Consider the following 17,208-nt stretch of genomic DNA (forward strand, 5'->3'; position numbering starts at 1 on the left):
TGTGAATCCTCATTTCTGATTGTCGATTAGCTCCATCACAAATATTTGCTAATCTTTTAAAATAAGACAGCTTAACCTGGGTCAGCTGGATTAAGTTTATTATTTTGTAGAGTTCTTTTCTATGACATTTTTTTTGGCTATTTTCATTTTGCTGGAGTAATAATGTAAATATAACCAGCAATACAGCAGAAGGAAAAAGGTTTTGTTCATAGGCAATCATGTGTATGTATTTAACTTGCTTGCATAATTCAAATACAAGAAATAAATGAAAATGAAAATCCAATTCTGTGATTTATTTTGTAAAATATGCTCCTTGATTTCAGGCTGATTTGTTACAGCTCAAACAAATTTCTCCATTATATCTTCTTTGACGAGAAAACCAGAATAATTGAAGTGTATATACCGTGACTTTAGCAAAACTTTTGATATGTCCTCCCATAGGGATGTGAATAGGTAACAGGTTAACTGGTTATCCAGAAGCAGGCCCCCTTCTGCGACCAGCTCTCAGCCTGCAGATGCTGGGAGCTGGCAGCCTCCCTTCCTCTTTCTGGCTGTCGCTTCTGGGCCCTGCCCGTGGTGCTGATTCATCCTCCATGCCTGCCCCCATTTAATCAGTTCACTGGTTAAAGTTAACATTTAACTAATCAAATGGGATTTTATACCTGTAGCCTCCCAAAGTATTCTTTCCAGCAAGCTAAAGTATAGGTTGAACCTATTTGGTTCGGCATCATCCATGGTCTGGAATGATTTCAGTTAGCCAGATGTCCGTTTAGCATAGGTGTGGCCAAGTTTCCTGTGGTTGGTTTTAGCCACCGGTCCTGGCTCTTAGTGCTGTTATTTAGCTCTGATTTACCCCTAAAATGTCTTCTCAGAGGCCAGTAAGCAATGGAAATGTTGGTAATACTGCTAGACAATATTGAGCTCCCGTGGTTCAGCAAATTCTCTGGTTTGGCCCTGATCGGGTTTCCAAGGTTGCCGGACTAGAGAGGTTCAACCTTAGAAACTGAACTGGCGGGGGAGGTAGATACACTGGAGGATAGGGATAGGTTTGAGAGTGTTCTAGCAAGTTGAAGGATTGGTCAAAAGAAATCTGATGAGGTTCTCCAAGGACAAGTGCAGTGTCCTACATTTAGTACAGAAGAATTCCATGTTACAAGCTGGAGACCAACAGCCCAAGCAGCAGTTCTGCAGAAAAGGACCAGGGGATTCTAGCAGAAGATGAGAAGCTGAATGAGTGAAAAGTGTGCCTTTGTTGACAAGAAAGCTAATGACATATTGAACTGCATTAGTAGGAGCATTGCCAGCAGTTAGAGGGAAGTGATTTGTTTCCCTCTATTCAGCAATGGTGAAGCCACATCTGGAGTATTTTTTCCTGTTATGGGCCCCCTGCCACAGAAAGAATGTGGACAAATTGTAGAAAATCCAGCAGAGGGCAACAAAAATGATTAGGGAGTTTGGGCACATAACTTATGATCAGAGGCTGAAATAAATGGTCTTATTCGGTCTTCAGAAGAGAAGAATGAAGTAGATATTTCATAGCAGCTTCAACTACCTGAAGGGGGGTTTCAAAGAGGATGAAGCCAGGCTATTCTAAGTGGTGGCAGATGACAAAAAGAGAAACTATGGTCTCAAATTACAGTGGGGGAGATCTATGTTGGATGTTAGAAAAACTATTTCACTAAGGCTACGTCTACACTGGCCCCTTCTTCGGAATAGCCATGCTAATTTAGAGCTTTGGAATAGGGAAATGCGCAGGGGATTTAAATATCCCCCGCGGGATTTAAATAAACATGGCCGCCGCTTTTTTTCCGGCTTGGGGAAAAGCCAGAAAAGAGCGCCCAGACTGGCGCGATCCTCCGGAATAAAGCCCTATTCCGGAGGATCTCTTATTCCTACTTGAAAGGATCCTTGAAAGTAGGAATAAGAGATCCTCCGGAATAGGGCTTTATTCCGGAGGATCGCGCCATTCTGGACGCTCTTTTCCGGCTTTTCCCCAAGCCGGAAAAAAAGCGGCGGCCATGTTTATTTAAATCCTGCGGGGGATATTTAAATCCCCCGTGCATTTCCCTATTCCAAAGTTCTAAATTAGCATGGCTATTCCGAAGAAGGGGCCAGTGTAGACACAGCCTAAGGTTGTATCTACACAGCAGGGTTTAACTTTAAATAAGCTACAAAATTCACATAGCTCAATTTGCATAACTTATCTCAAAATATCTTACTTTGAAATTGGGAGCATCTACACAGAACTTATTTCAAAATAGAGCACTCTTCCTCTGACTTCCCTTACTCCTCGTACGATGAAGGTTACAGGAGTCAGAGTAAGAAGTCCTCCAGCTTGACAGTATTTCGACATTATTTTGAACTAACTGCTTGCTGTGTAGACGTGGACTAAGTTATTTTGAAATAATGTTGCTGTGTAGACATAGCTTCAGAGGGTGGTGAAGCTCTGAAATTGACTACTTAAGGAGGTGGTGGAATCTCCATACCTAGAGTTTTTCAAGGTAAAGCTTGACAATGCCCTGGCTGGAATGGTTTAGTTGAGGTTGGTCCTGCTTTCAGCAGGGGGATGGACTTGATGACATCCTGAGGTCTCTTGTAATCCTAATCTTCTATGATTCTATGTATAGGTATTTCTCAGAATAATTAGCTCTGGATCCTTGAGTTTGAAGAGACTACTCATCCTACACATTTAAGAACATTCTTAAATTTTCAGGATTAGGTTTTAACTTGGTAACTGTTTCCACCTTTCAAGCTGAAATCTCCCATTTTTGTTTTTCAGTGTGAGCGCCCTTTTTTTGAAAGAGAAAATTTGACCAAAATCATACCTGTAGTTTAATGAAAAGAACTAAACAATCCTTTTGGTGTTTTTTTTAAGGCACAGTAGTATCACATGAGCTATTTGGGTTCAACTCTAAAGCTATGTCTAGACTGCCCCCTCTTGCGCCGCATCTCATTTTGCATAATTAATGAGGGTCTGTTTTTGTGCAAGAGGTTTTTGCGCAAGAGCCGTTCTTCCTCTTTTTTTTCCACAAAGAGGGGGCAGTCTAGACATAGCCTCAAGGTTTGTCATGAACTTTGTTTCTAGCTTACACATATGTCATTTTGTGGTTTATTGAAAATCTATTTTGATTTGACCAAATTATATGCATTTTTTTAAAATCGTATTTTCTTTCGGGTACTGCTTTCTGAATGCTTTTTATACAACTTGGCAATGGGTTATTGACTCTGACTGCATGCAGATGTAAGTTGAATGGAAATTCTGGTTCAAAACATTATTTCTCAAACTTCTTTGGCTTTCTGTGTCAAAGTATGTTGAACATGATCTGAGAATATCTATATGCAGTGAGGCAGAACTTTGAATATTCTGGGTGAAGATGTGTGTGGCACATGAATGTAACTGTCCCTGTTACGTGAATGCATATGAAACAGTCTTTACTGTTCATATACTCTTTTTTCTATAAGATGCTACCTCTTTCTTGGCTTCGGTGAGTTGTTTATGCACAGTGAATGGAGAGGTGGAGAATTAAAGACTTGAAGAATTAAAATCAAGTACATATTTAAACAGTTTCCTTGTTCTCTGCACACCATTAAGGCCCTGCACTGAGCAAGAGAATGTTCCTGAGGGAAAATGTCATTTTGTGATTAAAAACTGAATCATAACATATACACGCTTCAGCACCTCCTGGATTGTGAGTGTTTTAAAACACTATGCAACACTAATTTTCTTTTATTATACATTATCCATGGATTTTTTTAAAAAGGTGACAAGAATAATGTTCATTTACCAATTTAAAGCTTCTGAATCACTAATTCAGTTGCCTTCACGTTTAGTATGAAGACTATTCCTTTTTAAGTTCTAGCCTCATGCAAAATTTGAAGTTGAATGAAGTTGAAAAAGATGTTCAGCGCTACAGAGAAATGTGTATTTAGTCATGTTTGTGTGTATAATTATTTAGCTTTTGTTTTTGAACTTGGGATACTCAAATACCTGAACAGATTTTCTTACAGCTTTGCAAAGTATATATAAAATAAAATAAAAAAATTATGCTGATGCAAAGCATAAAAAGTTGAGTGAATAGTACATCCTATTCTAAGAACGAATGGGATACTTACATAAAAATCACATTTATAAATACCCCATTCGTTCTTAGAATAGGATATACTCGTTACCTGAATGTTATGCTATGCCATGCTTCTGATGCATTTGCAATTCCCTAGACATACAGGGAGTTAAAGATCCTATAGGAGCTATTGTCAATCTTTTTTTCATGTCATGGCCACTATTCTAGTTTATACCCTGACCATTTGCTAACATATAAAATATATGTCCTCACTGACATCTGTTCACCTTCTGGTGAACTGCCTGGGATTCTGACCTCTATAAGGACCCATGTCCTTAAAGCATGCTTTCTGTTAAATGGACAGGCTGAGCCACCAGATTATGTTCAACTATTTCTGGATATAGAATGAAGTAAAGATTTACGGGAAAAGGACTATGTTCAGTGTTTCATTGCAAAAGTAAAATAAAAACTGGGCTTCCAATCCCCATTGGCATTGCTTGTGAGATTCACTTTTCTTTTGTCCCGTCTTTCCTTTGTCCCGTCTATGCTAACTTGGTGATAGTGATCTCTCTTCAAAGGTAAATAATGAAAAAAATGGGCTAAAATAAATCGTTAAGCAGAAACCCAGATTTTGACCTATGTTAAAAACCTTCGCATTCTATGTATTCTGTATGCTTTAATATATATATATTTACTTAAACATAACAAGTCTCTTGCCAGGTCTACACTGGACGTGAAAGGTTGGCTTAAGGTACACAACTCCAGCTACACAAAATGCATGACTGGAGTTGACTTACCTTAAGCTTAGCTGTGGTAGCATCCACACTGCAGGAGGTCAACTGGAGTGTTTGCAAATGCTCCTGTTGGCTTCCCTTATTCCTCACAAAAAGAGGAGTATTGGATGCTGGCAGGAACTTCATTCAGCATTCAATTTATGGGTTTACACTAGATCTGCTAAATTTAACGCTAGAAGATCGACCTCCAGAGTGTTGATCTTGCAGTAAGTATATACGTGGCCTCAAAGGGGGTCTAGTCTCTATCTGAAAAAACAACAAAGTGTTCCATTGCCATCTTAAACACTGACAGATTTAGTTGGACATAAGCTTTTGTGGGTAAACTTCATTTCACTTTGATCCCATGGTATTGCAAGGAGTTTCTTGAGCAGATGGTATAGTTTCTTTTGGTATTCCTCAGTGGCATCAGAGGATAGTGCCCTGAGAATGCAGTATTGAAGTGTTGTCTGGAAGCCTCCTGTTTGTAATCTGACCTATTCTGATGACTACAGCATCCCCTTTGTCAGCCTCTTTGATTATAATGTCAGAGTTGTTTCTGAGGCTGTGGATAGTGTTTCATTCTGCACAGCTGAGGTTATGGGGCACATGATGTTGTTTGTTCACAATTTCAGCCTGTGCACATCTGGAGAATCCTTCTGTGTAGAAGTCCATACTGTGGTTTGACAGTCAGGAGCAGCCCAACCAGATTTCTTCTAGTTTTGTTGGTAGGAGGGGTCCTGTGTGTCAGGGGTATGTTGGAATAATTGCTTGAGTCGGAGTCAGCAAAAATAGGCTTCCAGATCACCGCAGAACTGTATCATATGTGAAAATTCTGTCTGGTAGGATATATTTTGCCTCATAATCTTAGTTATCTTAGTCTCTTACTCTGCTATGGGAAAATTGAGTGGGAGGGGAAAGCTAGATTCGCTTTATGTAGGACCTACAACTTCTGTAGTGCAGAGCCGAACATCAGTGAGAATATATTACTATATTTTGTTATCTGTGTTCTGTTGGTATCTGTAATGTTGGTATGCAGTAAAAGCAATAAAGAAGTCAGAGCCACAAATGACTTGTACTCCTATAATATTTATCAAGTGTAAAAAGACATGTCCCTAAGGGACATAAATGGTACATTCAGGCTTCTGAGTAATATATACAGTAAAAACCAAAAGAAGGGAAATATTTTAGAACATACTTTTTGTTAGAGGATGATAGTGCATTGTGCAGCTATCATAGTTCTGGTTACTTAGGAGATAAATAAGAATTGTATTAATGCTCTTTAAATGAAATTCCAAGCAAAACTGAAATATCTCGTCTAGGAGAGTGTCTCCTTTCCCATAGAAATACCCATTTTGTTTTGGCACCTGTATAAAATGTGCAATTGGAGAGACAACAATTCTGATTTTGTTTTCATGGATGCTTTTAGATTTTCTTCCTTCCATAGTTCACACTTCACAGCGATGACTTTATGCGCACTGCTGCTAAGTTTATTCTGCTGAGAGGAAAATGCTGTGTTTGCTGTTGTTTTCATCTTTGACTGGATAGTTTTGCAACAGACCTCAACAGCTTGACATCAATGTGGTTTTTTTAAAATAGATCTGCAATAATTACTGGTCTCTTTATTTGTGCTATGTGAAAACTGTATTGCAGCATTGAATAGATGATAGATGAAAGATGCTTTATAGATGCTAAGTGAAATAACTTGGTGTAAATGCACCATACTTATAAATTGGGCTGCATGAGTTTTGATGTCCGTGTTTAATTTCTGTTAGCCTTAATGTCAGTTGTTCTATGTGGAAAGAATATATTCCAGTACATTGTATGCTGTGGGAAATGTCTATTACAACCTTTAGCCTTCATGCTAGTCTTAGGAAAAGAAACATCTTCTTTGTCTGGATGTATAATGTATATTAAGACTACTTAACTTTGGAAGCCCTGGGGGTGACGATACTCACAGCACATGCCAAGGCCACAGCTTAAGCGTGGTTGCATACACGTGCAAATATATACAAATAGATTTTTTTGCACTGATGGGCATGAATGCAAAAATTAAGGCAAGACTACACAATATGCAGGCCCCGTTTAAGTCAGTTCTGCTGTTAGTAATGAAATGCAATATTTATCTGATTTCCACTCATATGACAGCACTTTTAATGAGCAATGGCAGTCCTGGAATTTAACTACTAAAGCATATCAACAGAAGACCATTAAATTGACTGCTTTTTTGTTTTGGCTTCACAACAGTCCAGGAATTTAACTACTAAAACATATATATCAATCCAAACTGCACTGTAAACCCAAACCGCACCATGGGCCACAAACAAATGGGTACATTGAATAGCCCTGATATATATTGTGAGTATTGTTGAATGTGTATATGTGTGCATAATATAGTACTGATTATATCAACTACCTAACTGTTAAATAGTATGTAAACTGTCTTACATATAATCTTCCAGTCCATTTTCTTTTGTGTACAAGTGGCAGTTCTGTTGTTTTACTTTTTTAACAACTCGGGTAGCCACAGGAATGACCCATTTCCAGAGCCTCAAATACATTTTACTTCAAAACATTTTAAGATTGGATATAAAAGCCCATGGTATAGTGTACAATTTAGTGAAGTAAAGATACACATAATCCTCTCAACTAGAAGATACATTTTATCCTTTAGTGTAATGTGTTAAAATCATATTGTATGCCTGATCTTGTTGGTTGCTTAACCTTCACTTTAATTCCTGTCTTTTTTTATCAGCTTTCATATTCGAGAGAGTTATGTGTTTATTTGGGGAACTTTCTTGTGGCTTTGGAGTAGATAAGTATACAACAAGCTTCAGCCATTAAGGCCCCCTGGCCAGACACATAAATTGGGAGGGTTATTATTTTAAGATGATTTCATATAAAATATTCTTTGACCAACATTTCAGCAAGCCATTTTGGTAAAGATTTTTTTATATAATTTATTTTTAAACATCATATTTCTTCAAATATGACAATTATACCCAATTTATAAAGATAATTGCTATTGAAATTAAGTCTTCCAATAAGATGAAATGATAGAGTAATGGAAGAAAAATTCTTGCACGTGTGCACACACAAATTCACTGTGGGTCTTCTCTCCCTGTGGAACTTCCTGATGTTCAAATACTACGGCATGTATAATTGGATTGTAACTGTTTCTCAATAGTGCTTTCTCCTCTTGGCAGCATGGGGTAACCTTGGAAATGTTCTCAAGAGCCAGAGCAAGATCACTGAAGCTGAAAGCGCCTATAGAAATGCCTTGTACTACCGCAGCAACATGGCTGATATGCTTTATAATTTGTAAGTATGCATGGCTTTTCCTGGGTTAGGTCATCTGTGAAACTTATTGTGAATGGAGCTATTGATTTAGTTGTTGGAAATGGAGATTGTTAGCTGTTGCTTTTTTTTTTAATCTTTGTAATAGCCTTTTCATTAATCATGCTTTTTAATCTATGGGGTGGACAGGGCTTCTTTTTGTTTTCATTCATATGATCAGATATCCATGTTGCTGCTCAGTTTTGAAGGGTGCAAATGTAAAAAGGTGGATCCACATAGCCTAAATGTGTGGATCTGGTCTGGAGATAAATACACAAATCTATGCACTCATTAGAAATTCCCTAAATATAGTTCTGACATTCAAATCAGTAATGCCAGCATCATATCACATTTCTGATCACCGCTATAATAGAAGCAAACTGGTGATGTATTTTTGTTTGGATTAATGGATTTTTAAATATTGCTGTGAGATCAAGAGCTGGACATTGTCTAGTATGAACCAATGGTATCTGGTCAGAGCTGAGTAATCTGCTACATCAAAGTAGCTTAGTATTTTTCCCCTAAGTAATTAATACAGGTTGAAGCATACATATGCAGAAAGGTCCCTTGTTCCAATTTGTGTATGTGCGCAGGAGAAGGAATAATATGAAAAGCTGAATGACAACAATGCAGTAGATATGTTATTTCTGACTCATTAATCTTTTTAGATAATAAGCAGCCTTGCCATAGCACAAGCTTATTAATATCTTGAGTATCTGACAATAGAGCATGAGAGGAGGGGGGATTCTGTGTTTGCCTCAGGTGTGCTTCCAGCTCAAATTTGCTTTATACATGAGTTTCCTTTTGTCTCTAAATCTACCAGTGCATCCTGCTGTCTTGATGTCAAGCTGCATATTGTGTTGTAAGTTATCACCTACAGCAGTGGTCACCAACCAGTAGATTGGGATCTACTGGTAGATCTTGGAGCTTCTGACAGGTGATCCTGACTGATTTGGTCAAGAGGTTATCAAGCATTTCAACTGCCCCCAGACTGCTACAAACCTCCTGCCCTTTGCCTTGGAGCTGTCCCTTCAGGAGCCTCTGCTTTCTGTGTAGTGTAGGGGAGACAGAGGAGGCTGCTGATATAAAGGTGCCCTCTCTTCCACCCCGTATCCTATTTCCACACAGCAGAGAGAGGAGGCACAGCAGGACTTGGGATGGAGTTTGCTGACTGCTTTTGGGAGTGATGCAGGGCCAGGACAGGGGTGAGCCTGCCTTAACCCCCTGGCACCACCACCCAAGAGCCTTCTGAGATAAGCAGTGCCCAGCTGCTGCCCACACCCCCAAACCTTAACCCAGTCATGAACCCCCTCCTGTATCCCAAGCCAGAAGGGCGGCGCTAGGGGACCAACCCGGCAGCACCCAGCTGCTCTGTCCCCGGCTTCCCCGATTCAGCCACTGCTGAAGTTGACCAGCGGCTGACTCGGGGAAGCCAGGGGCAGAGTAGCTCTGCCTCCAGCTTCCCCAAGTCAGCCGCTCATCAGTTTCAGCAGCGGCTGACTTGATGCCTGGGGCAGAGCAGCTGGGGTGTTGCCAGGTTGGTCCTGCAGCACCGAGGGGCAGCGCTATGGGACCAACCCGGCAGCACCCAGCTGCTCTGTCCCCGGCTTTCCTGATTCAGCTGCTGCTGAAACTGACCAGCGGCTGACTCAGGGAAGCTGGGCGCAGAGCTGCTCTGCCCCCGGCTTCCCAGAGTCAGCCGCTGGTCAGTTTCAGCAGTGGCTGAATCGAGGAAGCTAGGGAACAGAGCAGCTCCAATTGTCCAGCTGCCCGGAGCACTTCTGGGTTCCAGATGGTACCGGACCATCAGGAGTGCCAGACCATTGGATGCCGGACCACTGGAGTTTTACTGTAATCTCATTCCCACAAATTCTAGTCAGTTGATTCACTAAATGTAAACTTGCCAATTGCCAGGATAAATACAATGGGAACTTAGCTCCATTTTTGTTTTCAAAATAGGCTAGTGAAGTCCTTACATTGCTATAATTTATGTACCAAAAATAAGCATGATTTTCTTCTAACTGTAGACTGTGCATGTAATGCGGGTGGAGTTCAGGTTGCACATGGGTTCTCAAAAGGTTATTTTCAGATGCTTCTAATTTCGTTCAATATAAGTTTTTTTGGCTGATGCTTACCATATTATTTCCTCAGCAGAAGATTTTTTTTTTTTTTTTTTTTTTGGTTACAGGGAAAGAGTTTGAATAAACATAGTTCACCCATTTTTAAGAAGGAAAGAGAAGAAAATAAACCACCATTTTATCACTTTTTAAGAAACATCTCCTGCTTCTGAGCAAGAGAAATTTGGCAAGGATTATGATCTCTAAATTGCAGATGGTTGGGTGAAATTCAGGATTACTTTGATTTAATTGTGATTTTACAAATACGTTTGTGCATGTGTACTGTTCCTCCCAGTCAATTGACATTCTTCTAGCATAACATTGGCAGTGAACTATATTGGATGGAAATTTCCAGTGAGTAGGTAGTTTCTTGGTATTCCTTCTGGACCATGGATGTTGCTGGAGCAGAGAGTCCCAGATTTGGGAGGTTCAACTTGTACTTTTATGGAATTATATGAGAGTGATCATGGAGGAAGGTGAGGAAATTAATATTAGCTACCAGACACATGTTGCAGAGCCTTAATTATTTCAAGAAGCGAACAGAGTTTGTCAAATTTCAGTTTACAGGTAGGGTATCTTCAATTTCTTACCGTCCCCTCCCATGATAAGATCCTTTATATGACATAAGAAATACATTAGGTTGTTAGCACTAACCTTTTATAGCTGCAGTGAAGCACTTGTTATGAGGGAGAGGTTTTATAAGCAACGTAATCATCTGAAAAACTGATAGGGTCAAATCCTTACTCCATTGAAGTTACTAGGAGTTTTGCCAGAAACTTCAGCGGGACCAGGATTTCATCCATAGGTGTTTTGATATTGATAGAGACTATATTACTCAATGAAAAGTGTTACCTTTCTAAAACACAAGTCAAATACTCATGCATATATTGTTCCTTCTCTACGATGCTTCTGAGAGAACCTCAGATTTAATTTTTCAATAAATCTTACGAGATAAATTCTCTTCTAATGGTGCTTTATGTAACTGCATTGATTTTGGCTGGATTGCTTGAGGTGTAAATCAGCAAAGAATTTACCCCCTTCCCTTTTTTAACAAACCAAGACCTTGAGATGTTTTCTAATATTGGAATTACCAAAGATAGTGCTACAGGAAAAAAATACTGTTGCTCCTTCTCTCAAACTGGATACTACTCAGTAAAGTTAAGAGAAGAAACTAATGCTTTCTGGCTTCACAATCTTAGTTTTATTAATACAGTTTAAATATCATGGTTTTTTTCCCCTGTATGACTTTGCTACTCATTACTGCCTAAAGCAAAATTGCCTTGCAGTCTACAAGACAGTTTTGTCTGTGTAATGTCATTTGTGTCAGGGTTGAGTCATGGTTAGGGTGCTCTGTAAGCATTTGTACTAGTAATTAGATATCAGCTTGAAAATTTCAGCAGGTTTTCAATTTATTCAGAAAACTCTGACTTGAAAACCTCTGAAAGTAGAAGTAGGTAATGAGCATTTAAATGCTGAGAGTTTTCAGTGAAGCTTATCCCAGTGAAACAGAAACAGTAATGTATTATGAGTGAAATTCTTGCCCAATTAGTGAATGATAAAACTCCCTTGACTTCATTGGAGACATGTCATGAAAGATCCAAGAGAACAATTTATTATACAAACATAGTCCGTTTTCTATATTTTCGAGGTATCATTAAAAAAACTGAATTCTCTAGGTTTTTAATTTCTGCCAAAGTATTTGCTATTGCTATTCCTTTCTACTTTAACATCTTTTGATTTTCAAATTTCTAAATATTGTTAGGAATGGAGACTACTATACCTGAGTAATAAATGACATTTTAGTCTCTTCTAAGTTCTGATGACAGTAGTATTTTATATACTAGCTATATTTCTGTGTTTCTACATACAGAATCTCTGTGCAAATTTGTGTGTCAAAATCTTCCTCAATCCTCTATAGTTTGATTCCAAAAGGCAAACTTAAAGAAAAATAAGCAAATTAGTAAGGGCAGGGGCGGATATAGGGCAGGGAGAACGGGGCAGCCGCCCCAGGCCCCGCGCTTAAAAAAGCCCTGCGCTTAAGAAAGCCCCGCGCATGCGCCGTGGCAAAGGGGGGGCCCCGCGGAGTTATGCTGCCCGGGGCCCCGCAAAACGGTCATCTGCCCCTGAGTAAGGGGGTTCCCTATCAGCTGTGTCTTTGGGCAGCCACCCAGGAGAGATTCAGGTGCTGCTTAGAAGCATAGCCAGCAGCATGTGTTTCTACTGGTGATGCACATCCATATGTGCTCAGAATCTAACCGAACACCATATTTGGGATCAAGAGGGAATTTTCCCCAAGGAATGTCAGAGACCCTGCAGTTTTTTTGGTTTTTTTTGCCTACCTCTGTAGCATGGTGCACTGGTCGCTTGCTGGATTAACTTGAAGTCTTTAAACGGTGATTTGAAGACTTCAGTACAGGCAGTCCCCGACTTACGTGGATCCGACTTACATCGGATCCGCACTTACGAACGTGGCTTTTCTCGCCCCGGAGCTCACGGGCGGCAGGTCGCCTCCCGTGTCCTCCGGGGAGAGAAAAGCTTCTCCTGGTCTCCCTGGTCTGCTGGGGGGGGGTCCAGCAAAACCGCTGGACCCCCCCAGCAGACCAGGGACACCCAAGCAAAGCTGCCGTCTGGGCGGCTTTGCTCGTTTGCCCGGGAGCATAGCCGCCCAGGCAGCAGGACTCCCGCCACCTGGGCGGCTTTGCTCCCAGGCAAAGGAGCAAAGCCGCCCAGGTGGCGGCTTTGCTCGGGTGTCCCTGGTCTTCTGGGGGGGGTCCAGCGGCTTTGCTGGACCCCCCCAGCAGACCAGGGAGACAGGAGCAAAGCCACCCAGGCGGCATCCCGCCGCCTGTGCGGCTTTGCTCGGGGGCAAAGGAACAAAGCCACACGGACGGCGGGGTCCCTCCGCCTGTGCGGCTTTGCTCGGGTCTCCCTGGTCTGCTGGTGGGGACTCCCCCCAGCACCCCAGGGAGACAGGACCAAAGCCGCACGGGCAGCAGGGTCCCTCCGCCTGTGCGGCTTTGCTTGGGTCTCCCTGGTCTGCTGGGGAAGGAGGGGGCGCAGCTAGTGCGACCCCCCCCCCCCCCCCCCAGCAGACCGGGCTTTTGTTGCGGGTAGAGCAGCTGGGGTGCTGCCGGGTTGGTCCTGTGGGAACCTACCGGGCAGCGCCCCAGCTGTTCTGTCCCAGGCTCCAGATTCAGCAGCTGTTGAAACTGATCAGGCTGATTCCAGGAAGCTGGGGGCAGAACAACTCTGCCTCTGGCTTCCTGTAGTCAGCCCCTGGTCAGTTTCAGTGGCAGCAGCTGAATCTGGAGCCAATTCTGACTTACATACAAATTCAACTTAAGAACAAACCTTCTTGTCCCTATCTTGTACGTAACCCGGGGACTGCCTGTAACTCAGCCAAAGTGTGTGGGCCTACTACAGGAGTGAGCTTGGGCAGCGAGTTATATGGGTTCGTGGTGCCCATGCTCCAGCAATATTCAGAGCCGGGGGCCCTGCTCCACCAATATTTGGTGGTGGGTCTCTCCCCTGGGCCTGCCTGGAGCGGGCCCTGGCCCTCACCTCTCGGCGCGTCCTCCCCCCTGGCCCCAGATCACGTCCATGGAAGTGTGGACACTCTCTTGTGCAAGAAAACTCCGATGGCCATTTTAGCCATAGGGGTTTCTTGCACAAGAAATCCCTGCCGAGCGTCCACACTGCCCTCTTGCACAAGAGAGCTTCCACCTGTTAGAAAAGAGCGTAGCTCTTGCGCAAGACACCCTCTCTTACCACGCCGTACTGCAAATTTCCTTGTGCAAGAGCAGACGGGCAGTGTGGATGCTCTGCGAGTTCTTGCACAAGTATGGCTGTACTTGCACAAGAAGCCGCGAGCGTAGACATAGCCTTAGAGGGAACACTTCCCCCAGCCTCTCCGCCCCCAAGTTAATGTCACACACATTGGGTTAATGCAGTTGCAGGATAGTTGCATAAGCGGGGGTTGGTGGGGGCCAAACTAATCCCTGTGGTAGGAGGATTGTGGGAAAAGCCCTTACAGAGGGGTCACATTGTGACAGACCGGGCCGTGTCTGGGCACAGCTTAGGGCGTCCGCTCAGGGCGAATTGCTCAAATCCGGGGCTCTTTACAGTCCCCCTGACTGGCGACCTCTCCACACAGGCCACAAACCAGTCTCACAGAGCGCTTCAGCAGCCTGCCTGAAGCCTCCCGAGCAAAACCCCTCCGACACCCCAGCAATATCCGTGCCCCAGATGGCCCCGGGCCTATACACAGGTGGGGGGTCCTAGCACCCAATCCCACCTACCCCGAACAAGTTCTGTCCGGTTCCAAGAAACCAGCCACAGATCCCTGGTCAATTTACCCTCTGGACCTTACCCACAAATCACGCTGGGCCAATCCTTTAGAATCTATAGCTAAAGGTTTATTATTACAAGAAAGAAAAGCATGAGAGTAAGGTTATTAAAGTACAGTACGTTACATGCACCGAATCTCCCAGTTCTCGATGCAGGCTCTAGCAGAGATGTTGCAGCTGCTGGTTTAAAAGTTCTTATTGCACATCCTACGATCAGGATGGGTTCACAGGTCTTCCGGGCTCTTCAATCCCTGCAGTGCTGCCTCTGGGATGAAGTGCTGAGCTGAGAACCAAAATGGCCTCGACCACATGGCCCCTTTTATTCCCTTCCTGGCCTCTTCTTGTATGCAGCAAGTCACCTGGTCAGAGGCCAAACTCTGTGTTTCCTGCTGGCTGCCCTCAGGTGACAAATCCCATTCTTTGGGTGTGTCCATAGCCTATTGAGAGTCATTGTTCCACAGGGCTTTGCTACTCAGCCTGTCCATAGCAATGCTTAACCACATTCACAGAAATATTCAGCTTCCACACAGATTACAGATTCCTACCTACACACACAGACATTATATACTCACATAAATAGTGTACATAAGATTAACAAACAATAATCTCCCATTCAATACCCCACATGGCTCCCCCCATACCAATTTCTGGGGCCAACACCCCCACCTAGGGGTGCAGCAGCGATCTGGCTGCTTCCCTCCAATTCGGTAACGTGACACACATGACACCTTTTACTTCTGGTTATGTGTCCATCTTGCCCCAAGCATGTTACTTCTAGAGGCGTGGCTAATGGGGGTCAGGGAGCGTAGCTAACAGGGCACCACCAAAAATTATACAAACCGGCCGCCCCTAGGAGTGGGTGGATGAGGTTCTGCTGCCTGTGACATACAAATTAGGTGATCAGACTAGATGATCACAACAGTCCCTTCTGGCACATCTAAAGGCTATGAGTCTGTGTGTAACTTATTTAGGATTATCCACTTGCTGGATTTTTTGAAAAATACTTTCCTAAAATACAGCTGTGGGAATCCTCTATGCTGAACTTTAACAACTGAAAAGCACTGAAAGCCACCTACTAATCAATGCTGAACTGTGTTTGAACCTGCACTGTATAGAGTTGGCACATTCAGGCTTATCCTCATGGAAAGTAGATTCAGGTCTGGGTTTTTATCCTCTTGCTAACACAAGTTCTCATGACTCAGGATGTGGGATACCAAGTTTAAAAATAGAAAAGGGGATGTCACACTGATAGGTTCCTTTTTTTAAAAAATATTAGATTTTGTTTCAACACTGAGTGTAAACCTGTTAATAACCTAGTTGGAAAGGAACAGTGCTTTGCCTGCCAGCTGTTCATGTATAGAAAACCACAACTTAAATGTGTCTCTTAAAATAATCAGAGAAGTTGTCTGTATAAGTCTCATTTCATTAAGACATTAGCGTTCACTAATGTGGAAGAACAACACTGTATTACTGCAATATATAAATCTGTGCCGGTGGCCCTTCGTGAGACCTATATAGTTTTCTCCACAGTACGGGGCAGCCATTTTCACAAGCAACATTGAAAACCCCGATTTTGAATGACCTAATCCTTTCAGCTAAGTATTTCAGTATTGAAAACGAACGCTTGTTTAACCAGACCCACCCTTGAGGTTTTGCTAGTTCTTTTAAACTGCATTTACCAAATGCCTCTCTCATCCTGGGTCCTATTCAGTGCACAAGTTACATAGTCTGCTTAGGTACATAAAGTGCTCACATATCAGCTCTCTTTGTTCAGGGGAAGGTCAATCCAATGCACAAAGACCAAAAATCAACACAGCCGACAAAAGGAGGAGTAAAAAGGCAAAAAGAGTAAAGAGCTTTGGCTTTCAGCAGGGAAGGGGCCCTCTTCTTATTTTTTGCCTTAGACTGCAGCAAGTCTTATGCCAGCTGTGTCTGTCCCTTTTCTGTCCATTTAGTCATACCCCCCAGGACAGCATCAGTCAAGTCTTAAAAAAAGCACTGCATAGTCCTGCAGCTCCTTAGAGACTAATAAAAAATATAGATGGTACCATGAGCTTTCGTGGGCACAACTTACTTTGTCAGATCTGAAGGCTCATGATATCATCTATATTTTTTGTTAATCTCTAAGGTGCTGCAGGACTATTCATAGCTGAAGTTTTTTCTATTCTAGACTAACATGGCTACTCCTCTGAAACATCAGACAAGTGGCATTTCCCTGCATGATTGAAGTCACAATGTGGAAGGGAGAAAGGAGGCTTTACTTTGTGTGCAAGGGTAGAATATATGGAAATCTAGCTCTCTGCAGTACTGATGCCCCATCAAATAAGTGTCTGAGAGTAACAAGTAAACAAGTTCCAAATAAGTGTCTTGGAATAGCAGTCAATACACAAGTGATATTTTTGGGAATGTATCAAGATACTGTTAGACTGAAAAGCGTAATGAATATTCTACAAACCAATGCATTTATTTTATTTCCAGATGATCTGCCTTTATTTTTTCCTTGATCAAATTCTGCCCCCAATTCTCACACTGAGGACTAGCTTACTATTGTAGCAGTCCTATGGTATAGCAGTCTAAT

At 42.3% G+C, this 17,208-nt stretch overlaps 1 protein-coding gene across 2 annotated transcripts in view; it reads left to right on the forward strand.

Annotated features, from left to right (window-relative positions):
- The window catches only part of TMTC2 (transmembrane O-mannosyltransferase targeting cadherins 2), a 402,268-nt gene that overhangs the window by 253,469 nt on the left and 131,591 nt on the right, over positions 1-17,208 (forward strand). For both annotated transcript variants that reach the window (XM_075932550.1, XM_075932545.1), the window contains one exon: positions 8,038-8,152. In XM_075932550.1, the coding sequence (XP_075788665.1) occupies positions 8,038-8,152 (115 nt within the window). The remainder of the gene's footprint in view (positions 1-8,037; positions 8,153-17,208) is intronic.

Source organism: Pelodiscus sinensis, chromosome 1 (assembly GCF_049634645.1).
Source record: "Pelodiscus sinensis isolate JC-2024 chromosome 1, ASM4963464v1, whole genome shotgun sequence".
NCBI lineage: Eukaryota > Metazoa > Chordata > Testudines > Trionychidae > Pelodiscus > Pelodiscus sinensis.